General features: G+C 47.4%; 1 protein-coding gene across 1 annotated transcript in view; it reads left to right on the top strand.

The window, feature by feature from the left end:
* Nucleotides 1-62: 62 nt before the first annotated feature.
* Nucleotides 63-17,692, top strand: part of PKD1 (polycystin 1, transient receptor potential channel interacting) — a 56,770-nt gene continuing 39,140 nt past the window's right edge. Inside the window, exons 1-13 of the mRNA XM_036739578.1 lie at nucleotides 63-88; nucleotides 2,779-2,850; nucleotides 5,154-5,323; nucleotides 5,673-6,338; nucleotides 6,706-6,889; nucleotides 10,488-10,702; nucleotides 11,280-11,398; nucleotides 12,079-12,202; nucleotides 12,624-12,874; nucleotides 13,952-14,719; nucleotides 15,312-15,443; nucleotides 15,860-16,035; nucleotides 16,628-16,761. Coding sequence (XP_036595473.1) covers nucleotides 63-88; nucleotides 2,779-2,850; nucleotides 5,154-5,323; nucleotides 5,673-6,338; nucleotides 6,706-6,889; nucleotides 10,488-10,702; nucleotides 11,280-11,398; nucleotides 12,079-12,202; nucleotides 12,624-12,874; nucleotides 13,952-14,719; nucleotides 15,312-15,443; nucleotides 15,860-16,035; nucleotides 16,628-16,761 — 3,037 coding nt within the window. The remainder of the gene's footprint in view (nucleotides 89-2,778; nucleotides 2,851-5,153; nucleotides 5,324-5,672; nucleotides 6,339-6,705; nucleotides 6,890-10,487; nucleotides 10,703-11,279; nucleotides 11,399-12,078; nucleotides 12,203-12,623; nucleotides 12,875-13,951; nucleotides 14,720-15,311; nucleotides 15,444-15,859; nucleotides 16,036-16,627; nucleotides 16,762-17,692) is intronic.

Genomic DNA, 17,692 nt, shown 5'->3' with positions numbered 1-17,692 from the left:
TGGCAAAACCACTCTGGTATCTCTGCCAAGAAGACCCCAAATGGGGTCATGAAGAGTCAGACATGACTGCAAAAGGACTGAACAACAGGTACCAGGTATTGTGTGAGGTGCTGGCTTTCTAGGGATGGGTCCCGGGGATGCATCATATTACAGTGGAAAAAGCATTAAACTTGGAATCTCCTGAGGATTCCAAATCCCAGCTCTGCCACTTGGTACCTGCATGACTTTGGGCGAGCTGTTCAGCCTTGCTAGTCCACAGTTTCCTCAGTTGTCAAATGAGGAGGTTGGACCACATGACCTTTAAAGCCCCTTCTGTCTCTAAATCTGTAAGCCCTTGATCTCTGTTGGCTGTAGGGAAGAAGCCCCTTCTACCTGGTCCTCAAATTAGGGTTTATTGGGAAGAATCTTGGCATCAGAAGGCATGGATCCAAATCCCGGCTGAGACATTTGCTATGTGAAAACCATTGAACTATTCTGATACTTATCGTATCTAGCATTGTGTTTGTTTGGTTGGGTTTTTTTGGACTGGATCTATGATTTCATCAGTGCAGTAGAAAAGTGTCTGATGAACTGAAAGTTTAAGTGATGGTACCCAAGACCACACAACCAGCATGGGTCAGAGGTGCTCCTGAACCTGAGGCCAGCACTCTATCCTCTACGCCATGGCCTCCTTTCAGTTGAAGATTATTTTTATAACATCAACCTTGCGGTGCTGTTGTGAAGAAAGAGCTAAGTACAGAAGTGTGGGCATTTGTTATTAAGTAGGTCATAGCTTCTGTGCCCCCCAGGAATCTGTTCTGTCAGGGTCACTAAAGGGAGCTTTTGGGGAGTGGAATGTCTCCTCTGGGCACTTCATGGAGAAATGCCCCAGCCTTTTCCAAGTTACCCTCAGTTCAACCTTTTTTAGTCTGTCACCTGGGATTTTATCTAATCCTTTGGGGAATCAGTTTATGCCACCCCTGGAGTAATCAGTTTTCTCAGCTTGCTCCCTTTTGGGTGATAGGATTATCTAAAGTGGAAGGAAAAAAAGGCAGATAGCCAGAGACCACCCTCCCACCCCCCACTCCCCCACACATACTTCCCTCTCTCCAATAGCAGGTTGGCCCTGGTCACTGGGGAGAGAAAGTAAATATTTGAGCTCTTTGTTGCCATGGAGACCCAGGACAGCTGTGTCTCTAGGGGAGGAGCCCCCAACTCTTGACCCAGGGAAGGCATCTCTTCTCTGAGGGAAACGAAAGTTCTCAGAGGAGGAAAAGAAATGGGACCACGCTAGACAATATAGGCAGCTGCAACATTCAGGGGGCACTTTCTATTATTACTTTTTATTAATGCATGTTTTAAGGCCCCAAAGTGGTACTTGTATTTATTGTGTGATAAGCTATATAGTATACTTACATGTTAAAGTGAGATCTCAAATCCCCCAGTGGATAATTTTTTAAAAGGGGTGCAATTGTCAATGGTCCCAGGTCAATCTGCTAGGCACGGATGCCTCCTCCTTCTGTAGGGTGTGGGAGGAAAGCCATCAGTGTTCCCAGGGAAGGGGACACCAGGGTGTATGTGGGCTCAGGACTTCATTGGTGGCAAATTGTCTCGTTCCATGGTTTTGCTGCCATCACCTGAGGACCACTGTCTGTAGTGATAGCCTTGGACAGTTGCCCTTCTCATCCTCCCTGTGGGAGTGAGTCATGCAAAGCAACATTTTCAGGCTAATTGTTACCGTTGTTACAAAAACTTCTTTTCTGGTAAGGATTGATAAGGTCACAAAGAAAGAAATGGGGCAGCAAAAGGAGAGAGAATCCATCTTTGCCAACCTTAGGAGACAAGTCTCCCTGAGATTCCCACACAGATGCCTCTGCATCAAAGCCTGGCCCCTTCCCACTGCCCTGTAGCTTGGTCTCTTGGGGACAGGTTGAACTGACTGTGTATTGAGGCAGAGGAATCTCTCTGCTGGGACTAATTACTTGACAATAAGAATGAAGGTGCTTACCTTTAAAGATGAAGCAACAGAACCCAGAGGAGGGACATGCAGACTGGTGAACTGGCTCTGGTCATCTGTATTAACTAAGAGTGCCAGGGACTCCCTGGAAGGAAACTCCCTCCAATGGTACAGTAGAGAAGCATCTGGGGACACTGAGAGGTTAAGTGATTTGTCCAGAGCTACACAGCCAGTATGTCAGAGGTGAGATTTGAACCCTGGTCTTCCTAACTCTGAGGTCAACCCCTATCCACTATACCAGGTCTCCTCTCCTCTAGAGATTGTACTTACCTACCGTGCAGTGCTGTTGTGAAGAAAGAGCTTTGTTCATAAGGGTGAGCATTTATTATAAGGATGAAGATTAAAGTGGCCAAGGGTACTGAGGGTACTACACCTTTCTGAACTCCATTCATGGAACAGCCCTAGCCCTCTCTTGGTTGGGGCAAGCGTTTGTTCCTTTTGAACTGCTCCATGGCCCTGGATCAAAGTTTGCTTTTCTATGATCACCTCAGCTACCCTGGGCTCTGGACAGTAATTGTGCTTTAACATGGGATTATTTTATGGCCTTGGACCCTGGAGAGGGTTCTTTGGGCTGCATCCTTTTCCTTCCCCTCCCTTCCTTCATGCCTAGAAAACCCACTCACAGAGAAGGATGGGCATGAGAAGAGAACAGGAAACCTTCTACCTGTCCCCAGCACTTTGGAGGCATGCTAGCAGAAACCTGACCTTTAGTGAAGCAGCTGTGAGCCTAACTCATGGAAGTGACCCAAGGGCCTTATCCATGATCCCTTTTGTTTCCCCAGGGACATCTCGGACAACTTCATCAGCACGTTAGAGACGGAGTTCTTTGAAAACCTGTCTGCCTTGGTACAACTGTATGTTACCTGCTCTGACTACCTTTTGTGACCACCCTCATACTCTTCCCATCATGCTTCCAAAACTTGTGTTGGCATCAATCCATTTTTAATCCAAACCACCCCCCCCAAAAAAAACCCCATGCCCACACCTTGCTTCCCCAACCCCCAAGTTCCTCAGGACCATTCCTTAGGGGTCCTACAGGTCAGGTGACACCAGGCAGTGAGATCCAGCCCATTCATAAATACTTGACAGCCGAAATGGAAGAAACCAACCCACATGGGATCTCTCCAGAGAAGAGCTAGATTTAGGGCTTAACAAAACAAAAAAGAAAAATTTAATTTAAAAAATATTTTTATTGAAGTCAAAGAAAATTAAGTTAATAAATACACTCAATGATTTTTTTTTACTAAATGCAAGTTTAACCCATTTTATAATTAATCTTATTGTTTTGAGTTCAGGGCATTCTTTTAAAAAGTTAACTTAATTGTTTTTAAGTGACTTCCATTCAAATCTTACTCCCATGCCTCTGCATGGTGTGGTGTCCTCTTTTAAACTCCTCAAGGGCTGGGACTTTTTGTTTTTCTTTGTACCCTCAGTGCTTAGCTCAGTGGATGGCACGTAGTAAGGACGTAGTAAATATTCGAAGCTGATGGCAGTGGAACATGAGCCCCGGCAAGTCTCACCTACTAAGACACCAGGGTTCTGGACCTGAACCTAGGTAGCTTCGCAGAGGTTCATCATCGGTGGGCTAGTCGGTGATATATTTTTTTGATCACAGCAACTCTGTGATCATCTGCTAAGCCAGAGAGAAACTGTAATCTGTCTAAGTAGAAGTAGTGCCCACTCCATTGAAAGTGGAGATCCCTGAAATATTGTGTGCCTGTCCCAATGAGAGGTGATATGGGAAGAACGCACATCCTCTTCTCTAAGGAAGCCCCTCAGTCTAGTGGGGAAGACCAAACCTATATACTTGAAACAATTAGAAGACAATGAAGGACTGAAGATGACCAATGTTAGATTAGAGAAGACAAATCAATGCTTTGGGAATTTATAAGTCAGTGGTATTTATTATAAACAAGGCAGAAAGGGCTTTGACTTGCCCAAGGAAGCAGTCAGGCATTCTAAGAAGGGAACAACCAACTTCGGCCAAGCTAGCTAAGTGTTAGGCACAGCAAGCACCCAGGTCAGTCCTTAGTTCTGGGAGGGAGGGAGACATAATCATTATAACTAAAAGACCTTTCTCTTTCTTTTCCTATCTTCCAGAGACATCAGCAACAACAAGATTTCGACACTAGAAGAAGGAATATTTGCTAATTTATTTAATTTAAGTGAAATGTAAGCTGGGATGATTTTCATTCAATAATAACTAGTCTGATTGGTTCAAGAATCACCCTCTGCCCCAACACACACACACACACACACACACACACACACACACACACACACACACACACACACACCTTTCCCCTTAGACTGACCTTGAGTGTAGCTCCTGGAGGACAAAGACGTTTATCTGGATATCTACTTCCTGAGTGGTCAGGAGTGTCACATTTGAGGATTTCCCGGGGCTTCAAGTTACAGGACCCAAACAATAAGATTAAGTCAGTGTGGGTTCAACACTCCCTACATCACTTCCCTGTGTGGTTCAGGGCTTCTCTAGGAGCTCCCACACTCTAAAGACTAAACAAAAGAGTGGCATGAGGGGCTGGCATTCCTCTGTCTGCACCTCTGTCCACAGCAAGGCTGTCCTTGCTTCCAAGGTCAGAACAGCAGTTTTTTTTACTAAATGCAAGTTTAACCCATTTTATAATTAATCTTATTGTTTTGAGTTCAGGGCATTCTTTTAAAAAGTTAACTTAATTGTTTTTAAGTGACTTCCATTCAAATCTTACTCCCATGCCTCTGCATGGTGTGGTGTCCTCTTTTAAACTCCTCAAGGGCTGGGACTTTTTGTTTTTCTTTGTACCCTCAGTGCTTAGCTCAGTGGATGGCACGTAGTAAGGACGTAGTAAATATTCGAAGCTGATGGCAGTGGAACATGAGCCCCGGCAAGTCTCACCTACTAAGACACCAGGGTTCTCAGAGAAATTTAGATTAGACATTTACTCTCCACCATCAGGACGAGGTGAACACTGCCTGGAAGGGTGCCCAAGGGAAGTGATGGAGTCCTAATTCCTAAGGGACTTCAAAATAAGCCCTCTTCCCATTTTCCCTCAAGTGTGGGCTATTTACATATAGGCAGAAGTTGAACTAGCTTGCCTTTGCCCCATTTCCTCTATGTCTGAGGTTCTCCTGATCCCCATCCTTTCTCTTGTGGCAGAAACTTGAGTCTGAATCCATTTGTCTGTGACTGCAACCTATCCTGGTTACCCAGCTGGGTGGATGAGCAGAAGGTCAGTGTGGTTCAGCTGAGGGAGGCTCGGTGTGCCGAGCCACCTCACCTGGCAGATGTCCCCATCCTCAGCGTCTCCTTCTCTGATGACACCTGTGGTGAGTGGGGCAAGCTTCCTGGAGGGGTCAGTTGGCACTGCATGCTGAGTTTCCCTTCTGGCAGAGTCCTTTTCTAGGTCCTGTGGGGAAAAGACAGGAGGAAGGAGGAGAGCTAGTCCCTGATTTGGGGAGCTTTTGATGTGGGAAAAGTAGGACAGAGACAGGAAAATGAAGACTGAAAAAGCCACTTAGAAACAAGTACAAATTGAGATAGGACAAATTGAGTTCATAAAACAATAAGTGGTCCAAACCATGGGAGGCATGTGGACAGGGAAGGGGAAATCAAGGAAGGCTTCCCGAAGAAAGGGAATGCCAGCCCCTCATGCCACGTGTTTCCCTATCCTGCCAGATGAGGAGTATATTGCCTGCCTCCAAGACAACAGCTCAAGCACCATAGCTCTAGTCGTCTTCTCTGCTGCCCATGATGGTGTCCTGGCCCGGAGCTTCTGCAGTGCCTTCTGTTTTTCCCTTGGTCAGGAGTATGGGGGTCTCTCAGAGGAGGGCTGCTGTTTCTGTGGTAAAGCACACTCCACCAATGCCTCCTCTAGCTGCCTCCTCTTCTGCCCAGGGTTCACGGCATCTCCTGCTGCATGCCGGGTACCCATTATTCTCCATAATGTCTTCCCTGCCTCCCTAGAAGCTTCACTCTTGGGGCCTGGGGTCCCCCAGCCTGCTGGCCACCCTGTGGCCTTCAATGTAAGCACCCCACTTCCTGCCAACGACTTGAGATGGGACTTTGGGGACGGGGCTTTGGCATTGATCACTGGCCCTGCCGCATCTCACCGATTTACTCTCCCTGGTCACTACAATGTGACTGCTGTTCTGACCTTGGAAGCGAGGACAGCCTTGCTGTGGACAGAGGTGCAGATAGAGGCTGTGCCAACAGAACTAGAGCTGCTGTGCCCATCTTGGCTACAAAATAACGAAAGCCTTGAATTTAGTATCCGGAACCGAGGAGGCACCGGGCTCAGTGCCATCTACAGCATCATGGCAGAGAGCGAGCAGCCTGCCCGAGGTCAGTCCCATGGGAACATGCCCATTTTTCTTCTTCCTGCTCAGATTTACTCCTTCCAGGGTCCTGGGGTGGGATCTGAGGGAAGTGAATCCACTAATTCTACTAGTTTTCCCTACCTTCTAGCTTCGTGGTCTGCATAACCTAGTTCCCTACCCATCATGTTCTTACTAATGATTCAAAGTATAATGGAACAGCCAGGAAGGAGCCTTCATGGCCCCCCACCCCTACTTATCTGGGTCCAACTCCCTAGAAGAGGCCAAGGCACAAGGCAGAATGCCCAGGAGTTTTGTTCACTGCTACAGTGGGGTCTTCCCGGGTTTCCCTCAAAAGAAACACTTACTCTTTCTTTCCCCACCCTGTTTTACAGTGGTCCACCCCCTCTGCCCCTCTGACACTGAGATCTTCCCTGGAAATGGTCACTGCTACCGCCTGGTAGTGGAGAAGGCTTCGTGGCTCCAGGCCCAGAGGCATTGTCAAGCCTGGGGCGGGGGAGACCTGGCCATTGTGGGCAGCCCTGAGATTCAACACTTCCTGGTCTCCCAGGTCACCAGGTAAGGGCAGTATTTTCTCTGCCTGCTACAGACAGGATACAAGGAATCCACTTGGACTGGTTTCCTGGCCAGAGATGGGATCTCTATTACCTAGGAGTCTAAAGGAATGGTTGAAGCGGGTCTAAAGATCCTTAGCTCTTTGAACTCTGAGTCTCAAATCTGGCAGGCACTCTGTAGACACAGGCATCCAACTGTCAGGCTTGTGGGGAACCCCCACAAGCGCTAAAGATAAAAGAGGGAGCCCTAGAGGTAGGGGCCATCACAGTCTTTCAGTTGTGGACTCTTCATTTGACTATCCATGGATAAACAGAAGCCATTGGTTCATCAGTGTGGGCATTCTCTCTGATGATGTAGATGGCAGCCCCTCAATGAGTTGGTGAGAGTTGCTAAGCCAAAACAATCTATCACCCTGCTGTCGACTCAGTCATAATCCTTTTTGAACTTAGCTGGACTTCTCTTCACACAGTAGACAATCACTGTGCCCATATATGTGGTTTTACTAATTTGATAGAGCCTGTGCCCCACTGGCATAACCTCTGAGAACCCAAAGTCAGTTCCATACCACTATTAGCATCGAGGGAGGATTTGAGTGTATAGATGTTGAAAAATTAGGGAACCACTTTTGGCCACCCTTATCATCCCCACCCCGCCCCGCTTTTCCACATAGTGCAAGAAGTGTGTGCTTAGCTACTGCTCAGTTATGAGCATTATACATCTAAGCTAGGCAGAATTAGAATGAGAATGCTTGTCTAAGATAATAAAAACACAACTTCGAAAGACTTAGGAATTCTTTTTTAAAATTGTTTTTAAAAATTATTTTGTTAAATATTTCCCAGTTACATGTAAAAAGTTTTTTTAGCATTCATTTTTAAAAATTTTGAGTTCCAGATTTTCTCACTCCCATTCCTCCCCCACCCCTGGAGAAGGCAAGCAGTATGATATTGATTATACGTGTGAAATCATGCAAAACATATTTCCATATTAGCTGTCATGCAAAAGAAAACACACACACACACACACAAACCCCAAGAAAAATAAGTTTAAAAAAAAAGTATGCTTCAATCTGCACTTCATGAGTTTTCTCTCTGGAAATGGATAGCATTTTTCACCATGGATCCTTTAGAATTGTCTTGGATCGTTGGAAAGACTTAGGAACTCCGATCACCACAATGACCAGCAACAATTCTAGAGGACTCATGATGAAATGTGTTACCTATCTCTGAATAGGGAGGGAACAGACACAGGGTATAGATTGAAACATATGTGTGTGTGTATATATATATGCACATATATATACATGCACATATATATGTATATATGTATGTATGTATGCATGTATATACATACATACATACATATATACAGACAGAAACACAGAGAGAGAGGATCAATGCTAAAATTTATTTTGCTTGACTATACATATTTGTAATGGGCTTTGTTTTCCTTGCTTTCTCATGGGGGGGGCATTGAGAGAGGTAAGAGGGAGAGAAGGTGGACCAAAAATAAAATAAAATTTAAAATAAAAGAAATCACTACTCCCAAACCCATAGACATGCTTCTTGGATTATCCAGAACACATCTGTTCATTGTAGCATGGATAATAGAGAGACTGCTGGAAAAAGGATGGCAGGGCATTGGTAGTGGGGATTTCCCCAAAGCCCTGGGGCGGTGGCGGAGCGGGGGGGGGTGGGGGGGGGGGGGGAGGGCAAGAAGCAGGACATAAGATATGTATACACTGGGTCTGAGGACTTTAGTCCCTGGATGTAGTCAGCTCTTGCAAATACCCACTGGAGAAGTCAGAGAGCGAAAAAGGGCGTGAGAGCTGAGGCAGAAGAGGGGAGGGAGAATAGGAGGGGGCAGCTGGACTGGGCAGCTTGGTCCGGAGGTGGTTCTGTCCAGTTGGCCAGCTGCCATGGCAGGGCTATTATTGCTCTGGCCCTGGGGAGAAGAACTCTTCCGTCCTGATGGCTTGCTCTTGTCAACACTACCAGATGCAGATGTTGGCCAGGGGTGGCTTTTATAAACATGTCTAGGAAAGCACACGGAATGGCCCAGATGTGGGGGTGGAGGGGTGTTTCCCAGTGGCCCCTCCCTGGACTTCATGCCCCTCCCCCATCACCACCCAGTAGGGGAATCTGTTTCCCAGATGTACAGGGCAAAATGGAACAGTCCCTGGAATTCTCTGATGCCCCAGGCCCATCCTAACCTCACACTCAATATTCTCAGTGAATTTTATACCCCAACTCTCCTATCTCAAGTGTCTCCTGAGTGCTCACATCCCTGGAAGGGAGAAACTCTGTCTTGGCTACGATGTTTCTCGATACCAGCTTCTCTTTTTGAGTACTCCTATGATCTCTGACTGTGTGTCTGTCCCTTCTTGACCTCTACCACCTTGGGCCCTGTACGCTTGAATATTCAGACCCTCTTAAACAAGTCCTAGTCAAAGCAGGTGTGACCAACCCTCTCTGAGAAGACACATGCATGGAGTCATCCATTTTGAAGGCTTCAGATTTCTAGGGGAAATGAAGCAGAAATGTGGTTCCCATTAGCAAGAAATTTTAGTGGATCTCTTAGCTTGTCTGCTTGGTTTTTTTCTGACTCTGTTTTTCTTCTTCTTCTTCTCTCTCTCTCTCTCTTTCTCTCTCTGTCTCTCTCTCTCTCTCTCTCTCTCTCTCTATCTCTCTCTATCTCTCTCTGTCTCTGTCTCTGTTTCTCCCCCACCCTGAGAGACCAAGAAACAAAGCAAAGTTATTCTGTAAAAGCCACTTGTCCATATGAATACATGTGAGCAGTGTGTGTGTGTGTGTGTCTCTTTATTTCCTGGTGATGCTACTCCCTCTCCCTCCCACCAGCTCACAGAGAGGCTTTCAAACCCCAAAGATCAGTGGACAGAAGGGGACCTTGCACGGGTGATTTCATGGGAGGTGCTGAATAGAACGGAGATCCTGGGGCCCATCTCTAAGGTCACAACTCAGTCCAGAACTGAGCTGCTCATTCTCAGTCCATACTGCAATTCTTCAGCTACGGGTCTGGATAGGGGAGGATTGGGAAGGGGCGCTTCCACTTTGGGAGAAAGAAGAATCTTCCTCCCTCGTGATTCATGCACACGCCCATCCTGACGTGGTGTGGCAGGGAGTGCTAGCTGGGAGAAAACACTTGGAGAAGGCCTTGGCAGCTAGGGGACAGCGAAGTTACATGAAGGAAGAGGCCTGGCTGTGACTAGGACTCTGTAGACACTAAACTCATACTCCCCATAAGCGCTGACTTTGCAGATGTATATTGACTATATTCCTCCAGGACTTTGCCCTTAAACCAGTGACTCCATTTTTACAGCATGGTCTTTCTACCCAGGCCATGAGTCTAAGGCTTAGGAGGGACAGAGACACAGAGAATCTATTCTTAGACATGAATAGTCTCCAAAGAAAAGCTGCTTCTCTCTCCCCCCACTATCGTGCCTTGCTCTGCCCTATGTGGAGGGAGTTGTTTTCCTGATCTTGAGGACCGGAGAACACTGTTTCTTGGGGCTAGCAACTTCTCACTCTTCCCTAGTCTCAAATATCACTGGGGCTATAGCTAAGTGGACCCTGACTATTGACAGGAGCCTCGATGTGTGGATTGGCTTCACGGCCTTGACGGGTCCTGGGGTGTCACCCCATGGAGAGGCTTTCAGCCTGGAGAGCTGTCAGAACTGGCTGCCTGGAGAGCCACACCCCGCCAACGCTGAGCACTGTGTGCGCCTGGGCCCCGCTGGCCAGTGCAATACCGACCTCTGTACAGCCACCCACAGCTATGTGTGCGAGTTCCAGCCCACAGGTATTCAGTCTTGGGAGGTGGGGAGAGAGCACACACACACACACACACACACACACAAACACACACGCATGCATGCACACACACTCATACAAACCCCAAGAGGCGAGCTCTCTGGCAGCCAAGAGCGCTCCAAGGTCCAAGGCCAAGGCAGCCTGACAGTGTAGAATCTTTCTCAGGCCCCATAATTGCCTCCTTAGATCCCACATGGGGGAGCTATACAGCTCTCAAATGCTACTCTTGGAGCTAGGTACCACTCACTTGCCCCAGATGGTTATCCATGGGTCAGTGGCTGACTTAGAGCCAAGTTGTGGGGATGGGGGGGATTAGAGAGGCCTGAGGCTGTTGAATAGCAAGTGTACCTGTCCATTTCTAGCTACCACTACCGTTACCATCATACACACACACACACACACACACACACACACACACACACAGAAAGAAGAAAAAAAAAATCCACAAGCCTCTGCTTCTCTCTGGCCATTCAAGCTATTGCTTCCTCTTCTCCAAGATCAGACACCTCCTTCAGACCTTCTGACCCTCAAGAGCACCAAAGTCATCAGTCTCTTCTCCTTACTAGGGGCAGTGTCTAACGCGGAGAATTTCTTTGTGGGTGATGCCAACTCGGATCTACCAGGGCCCATGGTCCCTGTGGAGGAGCAGGATGTCCTCTCTGCCCCAGGACATGAGACTGTGGAGGTAACATGGAGCTTCTGCATCCTAAATCTTTCCTGCCAATCCTGTTGAAAACTCACCTCCTCCAGGAAGCCTCATCTGATTCACCCCCACCTGATTCTGATTATTCATGCGCTTTTCATCTCCTACCCCCATCCCTCAGCATTTGTTGGTCCCCTACTTGGATCTTTTTAATATGTTTGCACCTTGTCTTTTGAATTAGGTTAAGAATCCCTCCCTTGAGGGCTGGGAACTCTTCCTCCCCATCAGATTGGAAAATTCCTGAGGCCTCCTCATCTCCCAGTGAGACTGGAAGTTACCTGACAACAGGAATATGTGTCCCCCATCAGATTGGGTGCTCCCCAAAGGATGGAGTCATGTTTCTTGTCAGACTATGAGCTCCATAAAGACAAGGATGGTCTCTATTTGTCAGAATAGGAGCTCTCCTTTCCCCCCAAAGACAAGAATGATTTATATCCCATCATACTGGGCAGTGCCTCTTCTTAGACTGGGAGTTTCCTGAGGTCAGGAATTCTTCCTCTCCCCCGCAACATACAAGGGTTTCTCCAAGAGTAAAGATCCTCTCTTTTTCCCCTTTCCTGCCAGCTCTGAGCAGAGTCTTCAACACAGAGGACCATTTGATCCAGGTTGGCAACATACAGGGTTCTACTTGTATATTGAGATCTGTTTCTCTCACTGTCCAGGTGATGATTTTTCCTGGCATGGTGCTGCAGCATAAGGGTTTTCTCACTGCTGCTGAGTTTGGGACTCAGGACCTGATAGAGCCTGTACAAATGAGGTTTCAGGTGTATCGTCCTGTGCGAGGAGGTAAGATGCTATCATATTTTCATGGCTCGGCCCTGAGGTGGGAGGGAGGTGGGGAGAGTATGGCTAAATAGGGAAAGGATTTAGAGGCCTGGCCTGGGCCCTCTCTGCATGCCAGAGCCTATGAGTTAGACACAACTGTTGGATAATAGTGTTTGTCTACAGGGAAGGGATGAAATCAGCCCAATATCATTCAGAAAGAGTATGTTTAGAGTCAGGATTCAAGCCCGTGTTTTTTGACCCCTTGGCCTAACCCACTTGGTCTGTGCTGAGACTGGGTCTTCTCCGTTTATTGCTAGAGAAAGATACTAAACAGTTTATCTTCTTGGGAGTAGGGTAGAAGGGTTAGCTGGGTGTGACTGGGATTTTCCCTTTAGGGCAAATGGGTCCTCAGTCTCATATCCCCTTCTTGCTCTCCTTCCAGGTATCCCAGAGAACACCAGCCAACTTTCATGTCCACCCTTAGACAACCAAACATGGTTACCCCTTGAATGTTTGGCTGGAGAGCACTGGTGCCCTTTGGCAAATATGTGCTTGCCCCTGGACAGTCCTTGTAGCATATCACCCTGTGCTAATGATTCCTCCTCTGAACAAGACAACCATTGGTCTAGCTACTACTCATTTTGGAGGGAGTTCCTGTTCTCCATCCCAGCGGGCCCTTCCTCGAAGTTCTCAGTATGTATCCCCAGCTCTGGACCTGGGCCCTGGGGGTGGGGAGAGGGAAGGAGAAGAGAGCAGGGGAAAAAAGAGGAGGGGAGGGGAGAGGAGGGGAGGGAAGAAGAGGGGAGAGGAAGGGAGGGGAGAGAAAGGGAGGGGAAAGGAGAATGTTCTTTCCTTCAGAGTTCTTTCTGGGGAACAATCCTGTTAGAGTGAGGGTTCTAAACCTGGAGTCTGTGAACTTGGTTTTAAAAATATATTTTGAACCCTGAGAATATTTGTGATGAAGGGAGGGGAGTGGTGGTAAGGCGGGAGGACACCTGCTTCTATAAAATGATTCTTTGAAACACCATTCACAGGAATAAAAACCCTGGAAATAACCCACATGTCCAAGGATTAGAGAATCAGCTGGGCAAACTAATATATGACTATGTGACAGTGATAGTATGAAGAACATGGAGTTTTGTGGGAAGTCTTATATGAAGGGATGCAGAGGATAGGAAACAGAATCCCAAAAGCAATGTATACACTGACAGCAACCATGCAAATAATAGCAAAACAACCCAGAAGCAAAAGCAGAAGCAAAGAGGACATTTCTGGTGCTATTTGGTTAAAGTCGAGACTTTTTAAAAAATAAACTAAGTTCCACATCAAAATATATAATTTGGAGGGATAACTATTTCAGCATAATTATTTTCCTTTGTAATACTGTGTATTTTATTTTATGCTCATAAAAGCATCATTCTGAGAAGGGTTTCACCCAACTATCAAAGGTGTCCTGGACACAAAAAAGTTTTAAGAGTTCCTGTATTCAAGGGAGCAGACTGCTCTGATGCCATATACCCAGGGACGGAGCCCCAGCTGAGATGGCAATGAAGACATACACTGGGGGAGAAGGGACAGTGGAGGGGCTGTGTCTGTCCTCACTCACCTTCAGGGCAATAGGACTGAAGTTTTTCCAGGTCATCTTATAATTCCTTTTGTTTCAAGGAAGATTCTGCCTAACCCCCTTACACATCCTAGTCACTGCTTTCCAGAAATCAGTGGTGGGGCCACTTGGGTTGACATATCTAACAGTACTGCTCTTCTCTCCAGGTCAGCTTCAGCAGCAAGAATATCTCCTTGCTTCCTGGGGATCTCTTCAGTATCCAACATGATGCAGGCCCAGGTGCTCTCCTACGTTGTATGCCCCGTCATGAAGCACTTTCCCACCAACAACACCTCCAGCCTGAGTGTTTAAATGCCAGTGTCTCAACTTGGCTGCACAGCCTGCCTGCTCACCTCTCTGAGATGCTTACCCTCAATGGCACCACCTGTTCCCTGCGTCTGCTCTTTGCTACAGAACAGGTAACCCATCTGCTTGGCCAGCCCCCTAACCCTGGGCTACAGCACCTTGGGCACTATGTGGTTCGAGCTTCTGTGGACAATGGTGTGTCCAGCCACAACCTGTCCTGTAGCTTCAATGTGCTCTCGCCTGTGGTGGGACTCAGAGTCATTCATCCTAGCCCCGAGAGTGGTCGATTCTATGTTTCTACCAACTGGACTTACCTAGTGCTGAAGATCAGTTCAGGGGTCAACTCCACAGCCAGTCAGCTGGGCAGCAACCAGAGTGTGCCCTTTGAAGCCTCCTGCCCTCCAGGGGTGGCCCAGTTGACAGAAGACTGTATCCGGGAAACCAATGATACCTGGTTTGCGTTACTTGAACTTGATGGTCTTGGAGAGGATGAAAGGCTGGTGGAGATTGTGGCAGAGAACCATGTGAGCTGTGAGAACATCAGCATCCAAGTGAAGGCTGAGGAGCCTATCCGAGGACTCAGTGCCACCCCAAACCCCCAGACTCGGGTGTTGCAGAGCACCTTAGTGGTGAGTAGGAACCAGGGAACAGAAGGACTGAGAGGTTGCTTTGGATATAAGTCACACGTACTTAAAAGGATTCCTCTTTTTGCCCTTCTCAGGGGATTAGGAATAACAGTAGCTTTAGTCCCTGGATACCCTGACTTGAGGTCTAGAATCTTGGGCAATAAGTTTAGCTGATTTTAAGTGGGGAGCATTTCTTCCTAATCACAGTTATAGTCTGACTGCCTAGTGTTGGGGATGGGGGAGGCAAGCTGGAGAAGAACTCCAGCCCATTAGGCAGTTTATAGAAAGGACTGCATGTGCTGGTTAAGTGGGATATCTGCAAATATTGTTTCATATTTCACTTTGTATCCTCAGAGTCTAGCATACAATAAGTTTAATAAAGGTTTGTTGAATGAATAAATGAATGCAAGTCCTCACATCTCTTTACTGGAGCCAGAAGGAATTATTACCAATCAGGGTTAGGTAAAGGAGCCATAATTAGGAATAGTCTGGGATTCCCTAATGCCCTTCTTGGCCCATTTTGGTAGGAGAGGTCTCGGCTGTCCGCTCCCCAACTTGGGAACATGGGGAATGTGACCTGTATCCTTCATTCCAGAGATACAGCCCTGTAGTTGATGCTGGCTCTGATGTCGTCTTTAAGTGGACCATCGATGATAAACAGTCTCTGACCTTCTACAACATTGTCTTCAATGTCATCTACCAGAGTGCTGCTGTCTTTAAGCTCTCGGTAAATAGAAATAGGGTCCCGGCCCCTTGTCTGTTTCCTGGGCTTTAGAGAGAGGCCAGCTGGCTGCTCTGGGCCTGGGCATCCCTGCTTCCTAAGCAGGACAGGCTGACGTAGCAACCGCTTCCTGTGATCTCACCTCTGCCTTTTTTTTCTGCTTTGCTTCTGTTCCTGAAGGGTCCTGAAAAACCTAAGGGTGAGTGAGTTGGTTGGGAGTGTTGGGAGAGGGAAGGGGGAGGAGGAGAGGGACTCTGTGGGTCTTTCTCTAACCTTCTGCCTCTAACCTTCTGTTCCTCTGTGTGTGTATGCTGCTTTGTCTTTGAATTCCTGTCTGGCTTCCTTTTCTATTACTCTCCCCTTCCTCTTCTCTGAGGACCTGGTTCAAGGTCTCTGGTACCAGCCCTGCCTGTGTCCTACAGCTGACAGCCTCCAACCACGTGAGTAACGTCACCGTGAACTACAATGTCACAGTGGAGAAGATGAATAAGATGAGAGACCTGGTGATGTCAGAGGTTCCAGCCATCATTCCCCAGAACACCACGCTGCAGCTTGGTGCCAGTGTCCAAGTGGACTCGGCTGTGGAAGTAGCTTTCCTGTGAGTCTTCCCCCATAGCCATAGGGGACTGGCAACAAGGGCTCTTAGGTCTGTGTTCCAGCTCAGCCCCTGTGCTACTCTGAGCCTCAGTTTCCCTGCTGGTCAGATGGACACAGTGCCTTCCCTTTGGAGTTGCCATTGCCAAAGTTGTGGCTAGGGACATTTAGGCTAGTCTGCATTGGTCTGAGAACATGCCCCTTTTTGGGGGATCTCCTCAACTAGAGTTAGGAAACCTGTGCAGTCAGTTACATGTTAGGCAGCAGAGGGTAGGGGGCAGGAGCAGGGAAATTTGTTCACCCTGAGCAAATTCCAAAGAGCCGTATGAGCATTTTAATACTTCTTTGCCTTCCTCTTCATCTTCTCTGGAATTGAAATGTCACCCCTCTGACCTAGAAGAGGTAGTTTCCCTCTCCAAATGCTGTGTGTCAATTCCAGTTATTGCCCCTTGGGCTGCTGGGACAAGAGGTGGTGGGCATCACCTTTCCCACCCTAAATTAGTCCCGTGCTGGGTCTGGCTGATAATCTTGACCTCCCTTCTCTCGCTTCAAGCTACCTGCTCACTCCCTGACCCCTTCTCTTCCCCCTTCTCCAGGTGGACATTTGGAGATGGAGAACAGGAGAGTGGTCAATTCAAGCCCCCATACAATGAGTCCTTTCTAGTTCCTGAGCCTGGTGTCCATCAAGTGCTAGTTGAACACAATGTCACGCATACCTACCATGTCCCAGGTAAGCCAGGGAGTTAGGGGTAAGGGTTTTCCTGCCCCTCCCAATTTTCCTGCGATATTCCCTAGACATATGCCCCCAAATCAGCAATTCTCTCCTCCTTGATTCCTCCTTCAGGACTGTAGGTTGTCTGGGTTCGTTGACATGGGTCAAATCTATTTCTCTTGTCTGGTTCCCTACTTATGGTCCTTTCCCAATTTATAGGGTTGTTGAGTCCCAAGGAAGAAACTCCCACCAGCATGAGGAGTGAGGGTACTGCGCCTCTAAATCCGGTGTGATTTCCAGGATTTGGGGCTCCTAATGAAATGCTAGGTGTAATAACTAGTTACTTGTTTCTCATCTCTCATCTCTGTGTTTTTGCATAGTCTCTTCCCCTGCCTGGAATGCCCTGCCTCTTTACTTCTGCCTTCTAGAATCCCTAGTTTCCTTCAAAACCTATCTCAAGTGCCATTTTCTACCAAAAAAAAAAGTCTTTCCTGACACCCCCAGCTCATGCCTACGTCAAAACTGCCTTGTATTTATTTTGCATACATTTTAATGTACTTATATTTGTATATAGGATCATAGAACTAGAGCTGGAAAGGACCTCAGAGGCCATATAGATCAACCACCTCATGTTACAGATGAGGAAACTGAGGCCCAGGCAAGTTAAGTGACTTGCCCAAGGTCACCCAAGTAGTAAGTGTTAGAGGTGGGATTTGAATCCAAGAATTTCCACTGTACTATGTTGCCTCCTCCAATAGAATGTGAGCTTCCTTTTTTTTTTTTTTTTGAGGAAATTGGGATTAAGTGACTTGCCTAGGATCACACCACTAGTAAGTGTCTGAGGCAGGTTTTGAACTCAGGTCCTCCTGACTCTGGAGCCAGTGCTCTATCCACTGTGCCACCTAACTGCCCCAGCATGTAAGATTCTTGAGGGCAGAAACTGCTTTCA

The sequence above is a fragment of the Trichosurus vulpecula genome, chromosome 9, assembly GCF_011100635.1.
Source record: "Trichosurus vulpecula isolate mTriVul1 chromosome 9, mTriVul1.pri, whole genome shotgun sequence".
Classification (NCBI taxonomy): domain Eukaryota; kingdom Metazoa; phylum Chordata; class Mammalia; order Diprotodontia; family Phalangeridae; genus Trichosurus; species Trichosurus vulpecula.
Note: the sequence above shows the minus strand (reverse complement) of the source record. Positions and strands in the feature narration are given on the sequence as shown.